The sequence below is a fragment of the Polyergus mexicanus genome, unplaced genomic scaffold (assembly GCF_030449975.1).
Source record: "Polyergus mexicanus isolate NDT 795.1 unplaced genomic scaffold, iyPolMexi1.0 SCAF_14, whole genome shotgun sequence".
NCBI lineage: Eukaryota > Metazoa > Arthropoda > Insecta > Hymenoptera > Formicidae > Polyergus > Polyergus mexicanus.
In genome coordinates, this window is record NW_027223334.1 from 6,226,734 (window position 1) to 6,239,671 (window position 12,938).

Here is a 12,938-nt window from a genome sequence, read left to right on the forward strand (position 1 = left end):
CCATGTTATTGAAAAGTCGTTGCCGAAATATTTTATATGTACAATTATATTATATATACATATATATATATATACATATATACGCGGAATATTAAAGTTTATAAAATATATTTTAAATTATGATTAATTATATTTATTAAACGGTTGATGTATCGCGAAGTCTTATATTAATTACTCGATTTTGCGAATCGATTGTTTAATTGCTCGATCTTAACCCGAATCATATTTAGATGCTGTTAAATGTTAAACGATAAAGCGTCGAAAATATATTTAATTTTAAATTTTATTTTTGAAGAAATAATTATTTCTTATTGTGGTAATGTATTTAAAAGATAAGTAGATAATCATCTTATCAAATTATTTTCCGATACTTGTTGCGATCTCGTTTAGAAAAGGAATTTAATAATGTCTCGCGCTCTACCACCTTACTGTTCGAGTGTCGCCGTGCGACTGATAGACCATAATACGTTAATAATATCGTGCTAATGTTTACGCCGCCAAGGCCGAAAACCATGTTATTGATAATTCGCAGCCGAATATTTTGCGTACTATGACGTATATCGCGGAATATTAAATCGCACAAGTATTTTAAATTATTTACTTAATAAACGATTAATAATATTACGGAGATTATCGTTAATTACTCGGACGGATGCGATTCGACTATTTTATTGCGCGTTCTCGATCCGAATCATATTTAAATCGACGAAAAGTCAAACGATAAAGTATCGGACAAAATATTAAATTTAAAATATTTTTAAAGAAATAATTATTCCTTATAAAGGAAGAGAAAGATCACTATAAAACAATAAATTACAATTTTGATTCCTGTCATTTCGATTGGTTAAACGTATATCACGCGAAATACGCGCTTCGAAATTTATTATTGCGATATAATTATGTATTATTTAAGATATATAAGATAAAAGATAATTAATTTTATTAATCGTATTAAATTATTTTCCGATACTTGTTGCGATTTCGTTTAGAAAAAGAATTTGATAATGTCTCGCGCTCTACTACCTTAATGTTCGAGTATCGCCGTGCGATTGATAGATCATAATACGTTAACAATAAAATGACGAAACTTATGACTCCGATAATACGTTTTCCATTACCAATGTCCCGGTATGAAATGCTCAATTTACTTTATCCCTTTTTTTTTGTAAAAAAAAAAAAAAAAAGAACCGTCGATCGGTCTTTGCAATATTTATTCCTGCTGATGTAACTGTTACGCTACAAATGTACAATTTTATTTTACAAAATTTTCCAATAATATATATAAATCATAAATAAATTTATAAATTATTCACAGCAAAGTGTTGCTCTGTTTGTCGCCTAATGTCTTCTTAAACTTTCTTTTTCTCTCTTGGTTATCTTTTGCTGTCTTGTGGTAATTATACTCATTCGCGAAAACACGGTTAATTACGATTAATCGAATATGCGACGATGGCAGGATGCATTGCACGGCACTTCCGATCGCGGAACAATCGCACGCGTAACGCGTGCGTTATTTATTATGACGAGAGAACAACACGAAAAATAGAAAAATAGTTATCATTCGTAAGAATTGATAATAATCGAAGGATTGTATAATGAAACGATAATTTATAATCTGTACTGTCTGTTGTTTCAATTTTTATTAATATTATATTATAAAAGTATTTTAAATTATAGATTAATTATTTATTAAGGGGGCATACACGTTTGAACCTTCGAAAAATGAGTACGTTTTCTAGATTTTTTTTGCAGCACATCGATTTGAGAAAAACTTTTTGCTACGGTATTAATATAATAATATTAAGTACTCATATAAAAATTTTCAGTTTGTAAAATGTTTCTTTTAGAGTTATGCGAATATTTGCAGATTTATGTTTTTATGCACGGTGTACATGAAAATTCGAGCTACGTTCGATGAATTAACTTCAAATTTTGCATGTGAGTTCCTAATAAGATTCCGCATTTGCTAATGAAGCCTTTCTTTAATCCGATAACCCATTTTTTTATTATAAAAAAAAAATGATGGACTTCTTTTTTAAAAAAACAAAACTTTTTTTTTCAACACTCTGCTATTTTTTTATTTTTCAAAATTTTGAAGAGACGCTTGGATAGCAGATAGCTATTAATATGTTTAATAAAAAAGCTTGTGTTTTCGATTTCAGATATGATCTACAAACGTTTTCATGCACATTGTGCAGCCACTTAAAATTTGTAGGAGCTCTGCAAATATTTCTATAACTAAAAAAAAAAAAAAAAAAAAAAAAAAAAAAAAAAAAAAAATACATTGGAACTTTGCAATGTAATGTCTTTATTTATGGAAAATATAGATTAAAATAAAGACATTTTCTTTATACGTATAATTGACACCAAGCTATCGATTAAGCCTATTGAAAACTCGCTTCATCCAGCCAATTACTAAGATTCAATAAATTTGTAACACAACGAGCTTTGACAAAAATTATCTCTAACTTACGTATTCATTTGTTCGATAATCTGTTCACGTGACATAATTATTAAATCATGTATATATATATACTCTCAGTCATATTGGTTATATAAAATAACCTCCATATATGAAAAACAGATCTAAAAAATCTAACATTATTAATAAAATTCAGAAACGACATAATAAAGATGATTGGCGTATTGCGTTAGATTCCATATTCATCAACGATGATCGTTGGTGGTGTATAGTGACGATGATGGTAGAGACGATTGTCGAGCACAGCCGCTATGTCTCTCTCTTCAACGAGGCCGCCGAAGAAGAGAAGCGGACGTGTATTTATTCCCTCAGCCATCAGAAAGCAATAGACACGGTGAAAACGCTGTCGAAACAAGCTCCAGAAAAATATCCTGCTATTGTGGGTATTTGTCATTACGCGAACGCGGTCTTAAACGAAAACAATGGCCATCTGTCCACCTGGCTCATTGCACGGATCATAAAGTATCTGATTTATCGCGCCAAAATCGAGCAAGTCGGTAGACTCGAGATACAGGCGGATCTAGACCGCGAAATCGACGAAGAATATCGGGCAATTCCGAATATTGCCGGCTCAAGTAAATGACATATGTTAGTCGTTTCTTTTTCAAGAACAATAAAATGATGAATTTTTAACAATAATAACCGTATTATATTTGGCAATAAATATCCTATCGTTGTTTTCTGTTCGACGAATTGCAGTCTTAGATATAAATAAAATTCTTTAATTAATGGCTCTTCTTATTTGCTTGTTTCGCGATACAACTTGCACATAATAACAATTTAATTATTTAGCTTCTTCGCAAAACACTATCAGATCCCGAAAAGTTTACAGTAACGAGGCTGAATATGCATTCAACGGCAAAGTGAAGGCGCGTTCACATGCGAATGATGTTCCTTTTGATGAACCAAATCTCTATGTTGTACTTAGCGGGTTTCACGATCCCGATTTACCAGCAGAACTATTAAACATTGGAGTTCCTCTGACCTGTATACTAGAGATTAAACTTCCCAGTGAACGATATGTTGCGTATCAGACGAAGGAAAAGGATTTCATTTCCCGTGACAAGATGCATTATTCTGAAGACTACCATATCAACGTGAACGAGCTAAACGAATTTTGGATGATCACACGCGAGAGATTTGCTAATCTATCGACGTATCCGATATATTCTGACATAACTATTCTCACCTTTTCTCCGGCAATCCTACCGGAAACTTTTACCATCACTGAAAAAGAGTTTCTAAAGCGGGACATATATGACAGAGCGCTTCGCACTTTATATCATTTGTATGATCTTTGTCTACAACACGCAAAGTATCTCAAAAGGATGAGGCTGGAGAAGGGAATCATTGATGAGAGGGACGAAGCGATGGATACGAAGATCTACGAGGATGCGTTAAACGATATACCTAACGAATATATCAACGTACCATTGATATTGGGTGCGATACTTTTACAGGTTGAATCTAATCTCGCGAGATCTTACGATGGATGTATCCCCGTTAAACGTAATACGGGATTTAGCGATGCGGATATGGGGCGCGCGAATATATCAACGACAGCTGAACGAATCCCCGTATTCTCTGTACGAGACAAACTCAAACTACTTGATCTTGAGTACGAACTTATTGATGAATATGCCGATAGCACCGGTCAATCATCGCTGCCTTTCGATCTCGAAGTTATACCGTACGGAGATACTTTGAGCGTGATTGTTCGTCATTTTCTTCAACGAAGATCCATCGATTTAGACGACGCGGTTCTGCTCGTCCTACGAGATCCGAGAATAATTAATACTTGGCAGAATCGTGAGATATTAACCAGATCAAAAAGCGACATGTATTTCTGTCATATAGATAATATCGCGCGTACATTTAATCGAGAGCAAACGGTCAGTCGCGAGGAAATCGTGCATTACCTGCACCTATTGATGTTCGACGAATTGATTTTTTCCGAAGACAATTACGATGCAAGAGCGGAGCAGCCGTTGAAAGAAGACTTGTCAACGTTAAAACGAACGACGATTAAGAGAGCGCACAGCTTATCGAACTTTACCGCGTTGCCGGTATCTAGTCTACGCCGTTTCAAGAGCGATACCGAAATTTATTACGATAAGCCGGTAATCGCATTTACCGAATGCCCGCTTTTATTCGCGCTAACGGATACTAGAGAAACGCTGCTTCCGGGATATTTGCAAGAAAATATTTTTAAGAAGAGAAGTTACGAAAGATCGAGTCTTGAAGAATACGAAGATATCGAGTTACTCTCGGACCGTGTTTTTCTTCAGGTCATTCAAGAATGTTTCCAACGTTTCGATCGTTTCTCAGCTAGATACTTGGAGCCGACGGATTCGATGCTTCTTTACTTTAGCAACAACAACCGGGTGGATGACGTGTTCGAGGAAAGGCGCATGTCGTCTATACGTACGTCCATCGGACTTGGAGAATTCTGCGAATATATCGCGGAAGAGGAAGAGAATTGGATAGAGCGGGAACGGGAGACACGCCAATCGCGTAGGATGGACCTGACAGGAAGATTTATGAAGAGACCCATCGAGGTGGAAGACGACGCGATCATATTCGCCGACGAGTGCTTCGTACTTCCGGATTCGCTGAAAGCGCGTCATCTAAAGAAAAGTCCGGATCGCGATTCGCAAAAGAAAATTTCCGAAACGATGGAATGCGAGGAGAAGAATGTTGAAAGGAAGATAATAACGACAGGACGGAAACGAAACGAGGCGCTGATGACGGACAACGGAAGCGAACAGGCGGATGGAAAAGTTATGAATGAAAAAACATCAATGATGAAGAAAAAATCGGCCACGAGAATAGATGACGTCGATACATCCTTCTTATCGGTGAAAAAAATTCTATCGTCTCGATGCGTCGAGAAGGACGAATCGTATGACTTCATCGGATACGATCTCGGTAGTCTTCGTGTTCAAGTGATTCATTATAGCAAGAAGTTTCTTTTGGATGATACGACGGTGCGAGTCGAACTCGAGGACTGGCTTCACGGAGACCTCCATGTACGCATCGCCATTATTCTACAACACTGCACTTTACGATTGTCGCGCGGAAGTGATCGCCGTCAATCGGAGAACACATTCCATTTAACTACGGAGGGAGGAATTGTATTGGGTTTTTGCCGAAATAAAAACAAGGATTTCGGTATGTAATTTCTGTGCGTTTTAGAGAGGCATTGAATACGTATTAACGCTTATCGAACAATGATATAATTGCAAAGTAACAAACGATTCTGTCATATGGTAGACAGTTTAAGAAAAAAACAAGCTGAATTGTGCAAATTAGAAACTTGCACATTGCTTCCTCATCATTTCATCTCACAAAATTTAAGCTCCTTTAAGCAAGCGGATTTTTCAATTTTTCCTTGCTTACAGAGGAAGCTTTGTGAATAAAATAAATAAATAAAGAAGTAAAAAAATTTAACTCGATATTTCAAAAATCACGAAAGTTACAACGTATACAGACATTTGTCAAAAAATTCCAAATTTTATCAAAAATCAACCCTTTCATCGATTCTCGCCAAATTCAATCAACCAATCATCCTTTAACAATAATCTATCGATGAAAAAAAAAATTTAACCCGATATCTCAAAATTGACGAAAGTTACAACGCGTACAAACATTTTTCACAAATTAAAAATTTTATAAAAAAATAAACCTTTTCACCGATTCTCACCAAATTCTATACCAACCATCCTTTAAAATAATTTTCTACCCGTGTAAAAAAATTTAACTAGATATCTCAAAAATTGAGGAAGCTAACGGTTGCGCAACAAATCGCGTACATATATATATATATATACATACATACGTACAGACATCATTTTTCAAGAGTATGATTTTTCGACGTTTCAGAACATTTTGAACACATCGGCATAAAAAACTCGGAAAAAAAATTCTGTCACGAAAATAAAGCTTCCTCTATAAGGAAGCAAAATGAATTTATTTATCGGATAATTTCTTCTCCGTTTTCTAGATGCAGTTCGGGGCTCGTCCGATTGCCATTGGCGAAATTTCGCTTTCGACTTTCGTGCTTCGTGGCCTTCCGGGTTATTGATAGAACCAGCTATCGAGGACGGCACAAAAGATCCGTTTTGCATTCGTCAATCGTACGTTTCGAAACGTCTCGGGCGCGCAAGTGCGTCTCGTGAAGTCTACCGGAACTTTCTCAGGAACGGAACCGTCTTAAAGTATATGGACGACAATACTGTCGTCATTCTCCGTCCCAATAGCGTCATCGTGACGTGCATGTATTTCGACAAGTCGCAATCGTATGACGAATCCATTCACCGGACGACCCTCAAAGGTATACACTGAGACGTGATGGAAACGAGAAAAAAATATCTTTTTTTTTTTTTTGGATAAATCGAAAATTTCTCCTCTGTAGAATTTAGGAACAAAAAGAGCAACTCGATGGTAGCCAAGAGCAGAGAAAAAGTCATAGGTTCCACGGAGTCGCGTTCCAACGGATCGATCCTGGACGAGCAATCGCCGAAACAACGTACATTGCCGTTGGGGGAACGCGTGACCGTTAAGTTTCGATCTAATTGAGATACGGAAGCGTTTGGAAAAATTTCATACAATTGAGATTTTAATGATAGTTCCATTTCTCCATCGCGTACACAGCTGCACTCCCTCTCTCTCTCTTAATTTATCATTTTGATCATAAGTCGAGATAAAATCTTATTAATTTCGCAAAAGAAAAAAAAAATCGCATTTGCTGCTTAATGTCGTCGAAAAGAAAAGCAATATCTATAATATCTACATAAAAGAAAATTATTTTCAATACCTTTATTTTTTTTTAGAGCGACGAAGCCGACTCGCTGGTAATAGGAGCGAATAAAGTGTTACAATACTCAGTAGTAAATTACGACGGCCGGCAGTACGAAGTGTTGAACGATCTGGTTGTAAGTGAGCACGATCGATTGCTCGTTAGGACCACGTCGGACTACGAGGTCAACGAGGTATTCACACGCCGTGCTGATGGTACCGATACGTTGCTTCGTTCAAATGGAGAATTGGTCGTTATCTTCCCCGGTATCGTATATAGCGTAATCTCAATGTCTCGAGATATACATGGTAAAAATTAATACGTCTTTCAATCCCGTTCGCGTTCCATCAATATATTTTCTCTTTTAGACGGCACGCGTATTATTACCGGTTACACGATAGAGGAACAGCCAGCTATTTGCGAATGGTCGGAGGACGAATTGCAGCGATATTTCGGATACGGTGGCCGAATTAACGTCGCCTCGTCCCACGATAGCGCATTCTCGCGCCAAGGTCCGCCCGCACCGTACACCGATTACCGAGACAAACTGACGGGGATATCGATCGCGGACGGTTTTGTCTCGATCTTGTTGACTTTTCGCATGGAACACGAGGATTACGCTACCGTGTCCTACGATCAGTCAGCGGTTGGGTGTACTTTATCGATGCCCGACAATCTTCGCGTCAGCATATCGGGAGAAGGTCATTACGAAGTTTCAATGGAGGACAAAGTTAATCTGAAGGTAATCGAAGTCGAGGGTATATTCGATAACGTGGATCTATTAATATCAGCGGTAATTACGACGTGTAATTATCGTGAATTTCTCGCGAGCATTTATCGGATATTCTGAACGAGAATAGCTAAAATTTTCTCGCCGCGTGTTTTTCCACCAACATTTCTTCATCTCCCCCCATTTTTTTTTTCTCCCTAAAACGATCTCGCGATATCGTTAGATTCGCGACGACGTGACGTTCTCGAAGATATGTGCTACCTGTGGCGAAAGGTCGATATCGACTTGTAAGTTTCGAAAATCGTCCGACGGCGGTCCGCAAACGATTCTCACGACTATCGATATTCTTGGGAATGCGCTTGAGGTTAAAAGCGACGGTACCACGAGTTATCATCGCCCGTATAGAAGACGCGAGAGCAACGAAGGGATGGAAGGGAGAAGCGACTCGGGGACAAGGATCCATCGCAAACACGGACGATATTGCGAAATGCTCAAGTTTCCTGCGAGAAGTCAATACAGAATTTTCGCGATGAATCGCGATCTGACAGCTTGCGAGTACCTTCATCGATCGGTTAGACGTGAGCGAGAGTTGGCAGCCGTCTTGGGCGACGAGACGAGCATGATCCAGTATCCAATTTCACGTCGACCGGAACTTCGTCGCTTGATTACATTTATGCCAATGGAACCAGAGCCAGGATCAAAGGAAATATCGGGATCCTGTCAATATCGGGTTGGATAATCGCAACAGCATATAATATGCGTTCTTTTCTTTCATATAATTAATAATAAATTATATTATATCAGTCAGACCTTATAATTTTTTATCATACGGTTTTATATTTAAAAAAAAAAAAAAATATATATATATATATAATAATTTTATAATGATTAAAATATTATTTCAAAGTTAATTTTGTTAATTGACGAAAATGTATGTTCGTGTCAATTCTAACGTCGTAAGGTTGGTAAATCTAACGACAAAAATATGCGCAGATGAGATCCGGCAAACGGACGAGTTGCGAAAAAACTGAATTATCGCGGAGCACTTATTCATTTCCGTACAACTGGCTATTCCCCTTTGGCAAAAGAGATCAGAGAGTTCCTGAAAGAATTCAGAGAGAAGTTTTAGCAAGGCGAAATGAGCAGCCGTTGCCCAAGTTATTGCGAGTGCGCGTTTTCTTCGGTATTAAAGAGGCAGACAGAAACGCCCTGATCGATATGCAGAGAGCTATGGGACGCTATTGGATATCTGTAAGCAAACAGATTTAATATTACGGATTCGTTAAAACTTGCCATTAAATATTCAAATATCGACAAACGAATTTATCGTATACGTGTTGCTGAAATTATATTTCGTAATAAAAGCATCGCAAGAGAGATATCGAGTAATCAAGTTTAATGATGCATAAAGTTACACACACATATATATATATATATATATATATATATATATATATATATATATATATGTCTCAGTTTAATTTAATTCTGTTAATTGTTTTTGCAAACCTGACAGTTGATTCCGTTAAAACTTTCACATTATTCGGGGATATTAAGCACGGAGGTTGCCCATTTTCTCCGATTACACTTCTTCCACTTCTTGTTCCACCCAGGTGTTCCGTCATGGTGACAAATGCCGGCTATTTTGCGCGACTGGAAACAGTCGACCCTGCGAAGTTGAAAATGATTACGGCAGTTCGGAGCGCAGCCTACGAGAGCTGGCTCTTGGCGTTAAGGGAAGCATCGACGTCGAGACGTACGTCAGAAGTCTTCAGGATAAGCTCATTAAAGTGAGCACGAAAGCACCTCGACAGTCGAGCCGTCTCGCGGAGTTACTTCGACAAAGAGACTCGATGAAGGAGGAATATGAGTGGTATAAACGGTGCATAAAGAAGCGGATTATTATGCCGTACTTTCGAAATATTGGTTCGTGTTATTCGTTAATGAAGGATTATGTCGACGAGGCGATATTGAAGAAAAGTTATTCGTATGTCGAGGAAAAGGACGGTGAACTTATCAGTAATAATAGAACTGCAGAAAATTGTCAATCTTTCTATTAAAATTTAATATCAAATAAATTTATTTCTCATTTTTTTTTGTTCACGGATAAAAATTCTTACTTTTCGTTTACTTACATCCAAAGCTCTTTGTCTTTTCTTTTTCCATATAACGAAAAGGATTTGTGAGTATCGGGACATCTCAGGTTCGTTGCACTCGTTCCTTATTCAAGTTTTTACCACTTGGTGATTTTGGCGCGCGTGGACGGAATACCGAAACGTCGATGAGTAAAGTAGAAGTCAGTGTTCTAAAGGAGCGACAGCCGCCATAAGTGCCATATGCTCTGAACATTACGAAAGGCCGTAAAAGTATGGCTCTTGGAATTTTTATCCTATCGTCACGCTTATTCTTCATTTTCTAAAGACAGAGACAAGTATGCCTCTCTTGGCTCTCCTGTATTTTTATTTTAAATTTATCAAAAAATTTTTCATTCAATAAAGAGAGAAAGAGAGGATTACTATAATCGAATTTTTACGATTGCCAATTTATACGAGTCTTCTAATATAATTCAACTATGTCTGGTCTTCTTAAATGTGTTATCCAACAGACTCGGAAAACGCAATCCTATATCTTTTCGTGTAACACGCACGTGACTCCTGATACAGGCCATATATCTATCGTAGGATTCTTTGTAAAAACGCGATATAGCTTCCAGAGTCGATCTTTTTCCTTTCCAGCGGAGTCCGTCGGTTTCGTTCAAAAATAGGAACTCGCGGCGATACTCCGTATTTCCGACTGGCCGCGGGGACGCGCGTAAAATATTTCGCTCACGTATTTTTAACCTATATCATTTTCCCTTCCGAACCTTATACGAGGCAATAGGAAAAAAGAGAGAAAAAAAAAAGAAGCTTGATGTGTGTGCCGTATTATAGGTTTTTGCTAGCATGTACCGGTGTCCCACAGGGTCGTCCTTCCTTCTAACATAGTGACGTTCGCACACGCAAGAATCGCGTATATGTGTGTTATAAGATATTGCCGTCTACAATACTATTTTTATGCCTTACATCGTCTTTTAAATTTATTTAAATTTATGAAAAAAATTTATATAAAAGAACATACTACAAGATTATTACGACTGCACTAGAGCTAATTAAATTGTACGATATAAAATCTGTTAAACGGTGATATATCACGATAGTGATGTATACGTATTATATGTCAAAATATCACTGTATATAAAATACTGTGTATACGGTGATACGTCAATAAAATGTTGACACACGTCGTGTTTATTCTACTCCCCCTTTTTTTTTTTTTTTTTTTTTATTGCGACACGACTTACCACGACACAATATTAAAAGTTTTGTTTCATTTTCTTTTTATCTTTGAAACCATTTGAGATATTAAAAAAATTGCTTTGGTTTTTTTGCAAAGCAAAAAACGTCCGCGTATGCGTGTACGCGAGTATGCTTTTTTCGGCTGTAACGATTTAGAATTGATCGAACAAACCGGAATCTGTCTGTTCGACCATATTTCGATTTTATATGATGTTTCGCACTCGGAATCGCGCGGTTGTTCGTTCCCGATTCTGGTTACGACAAAGAGCCACTTTTTAAAAAACGCATCGGCAATTCGCGAAAGAATAATGTCGCTGACTGTTCTAGCGTAGAGATCGGAGTCAAAAGGATAGAGCGCGATATGCGGGGGATGGAGAGGGCGAGGAGGAGGAGGAGGGTAGGGGTGGGATCGGGGAGAGGATGTTTCCCCCGGTATCGCCCAAATATATCTATCCACTTCGGACTTGGATTTCGCGCTTCCCGTGTATATACGGACGTTTACGTATCGGCGTTATTGGACAAAAGTTGCACCATCGGTTTTAGACGCGACCCGATCTGATGTATCGTCGGGGACGTCGGATTTTTCGTTACGAGAAAGAGGGAGAAACTACGAAGACGGGTCATTTTTCTCAGACTGCAGCTGGATGTCGTAACACGAAAAGCGCTCACCCTTTGCCGGCGCCTTTCTTTCCTCTCCCTCCTAACCCCCTCCCCACCCCTCCCATCCCCCTTCTATCCCTCTTCTCACTCGAGACAACGAAATATATGAACTCTATACGCTTTACGAGCCACGGGATTGCGGATCGATCTGATCGATCCTGCTTCGCGGAGGGCTAAGTACGGCCGGTGCATTATACCGCTTGCATTGCGATTCGTATTACAAATAGATTTCCGTCGAATGCCTTTACACCTTATCGTTTCGACACGAGACCAGAATTTCGAGCGATACAAAACTTCGAGCAAAGTAATAATTTTTTTACTTCGCAGTACGACTGCATTTTTCACACGCGATATTCCATATGAATGGAATTTGTAAGTATCACATTTTTTTTTTTTTTTTTTAAATTTTACTTTGACGTCCGCGCGCAGAAAATTGCATTGGTGACGTATGGGTTAATGTATGTAACGTACGATGGTTAATTAACAGGTACGTAGGTTATCGATACGTCGGTTTTGCGAATGATACGTATATAGATACGTATAGATACATATGGACCTCGATGCATATTTATGCACTTGCATTCCACGTCGGGAATTGCTCTCCTCAGTTTCGAGTCATTCGCGTACACGGACATTACGCACGGTCGACATATTTGTATGCATATTATTTACGTTCGATCAATGCATCGTTTTATGTTGTTAGTTGGCATTATTTAGTGAGGCTGTACGTGTGATATGACATTAAATTTGCGTATAACCCATAAAACGTTCATTTGCGAATTTTCATTGTTTCATCCGGCACTCAATATTATTTAAAGTTCAATTTATCTGCTTTACGTTTATTGTTAGGAAATATTGGGCGGGATGTCAATAAAGCATGTTATAATTTATATAAATCCGACATTAAAAGTTTTAAATATATTTTAATTCTCG

The 12,938-nt window shown here is 37.8% G+C and overlaps 1 protein-coding gene across 1 annotated transcript; it reads left to right on the forward strand.

Annotated features, from left to right (window-relative positions):
• The first annotated feature begins 2,699 nt into the window (after positions 1-2,699).
• LOC138939260 (uncharacterized) lies at positions 2,700-10,070 on the forward strand. The gene is made up of 9 exons (XM_070306903.1): positions 2,700-3,057; positions 3,275-5,653; positions 6,486-6,815; positions 6,897-7,039; positions 7,315-7,546; positions 7,649-8,073; positions 8,234-8,740; positions 9,004-9,261; positions 9,624-10,070. Exons 1-9 carry the CDS (start codon positions 2,700-2,702, stop codon positions 10,068-10,070), a joined length of 5,079 nt encoding a protein of 1,692 aa, XP_070163004.1.
• The last annotated feature ends 2,868 nt before the right edge of the window (positions 10,071-12,938 follow it).

Excerpts from the sequence above, each read along its gene's own strand:
- LOC138939260 (XM_070306903.1), top strand. The coding sequence starts at position 2,700 with ATGATGGTAGAGACGATTGTCGAGCACAGCCGCTATGTCTCTCTCTTC. Across the intron at positions 5,654-6,485 it reads AAATAAAAACAAGGATTTCG|ATGCAGTTCGGGGCTCGTCC; the intron begins GTATGTAATTTC and ends TCCGTTTTCTAG. Across the intron at positions 7,547-7,648 it reads ATTGGTCGTTATCTTCCCCG|ACGGCACGCGTATTATTACC; the intron begins GTATCGTATATA and ends TTTCTCTTTTAG.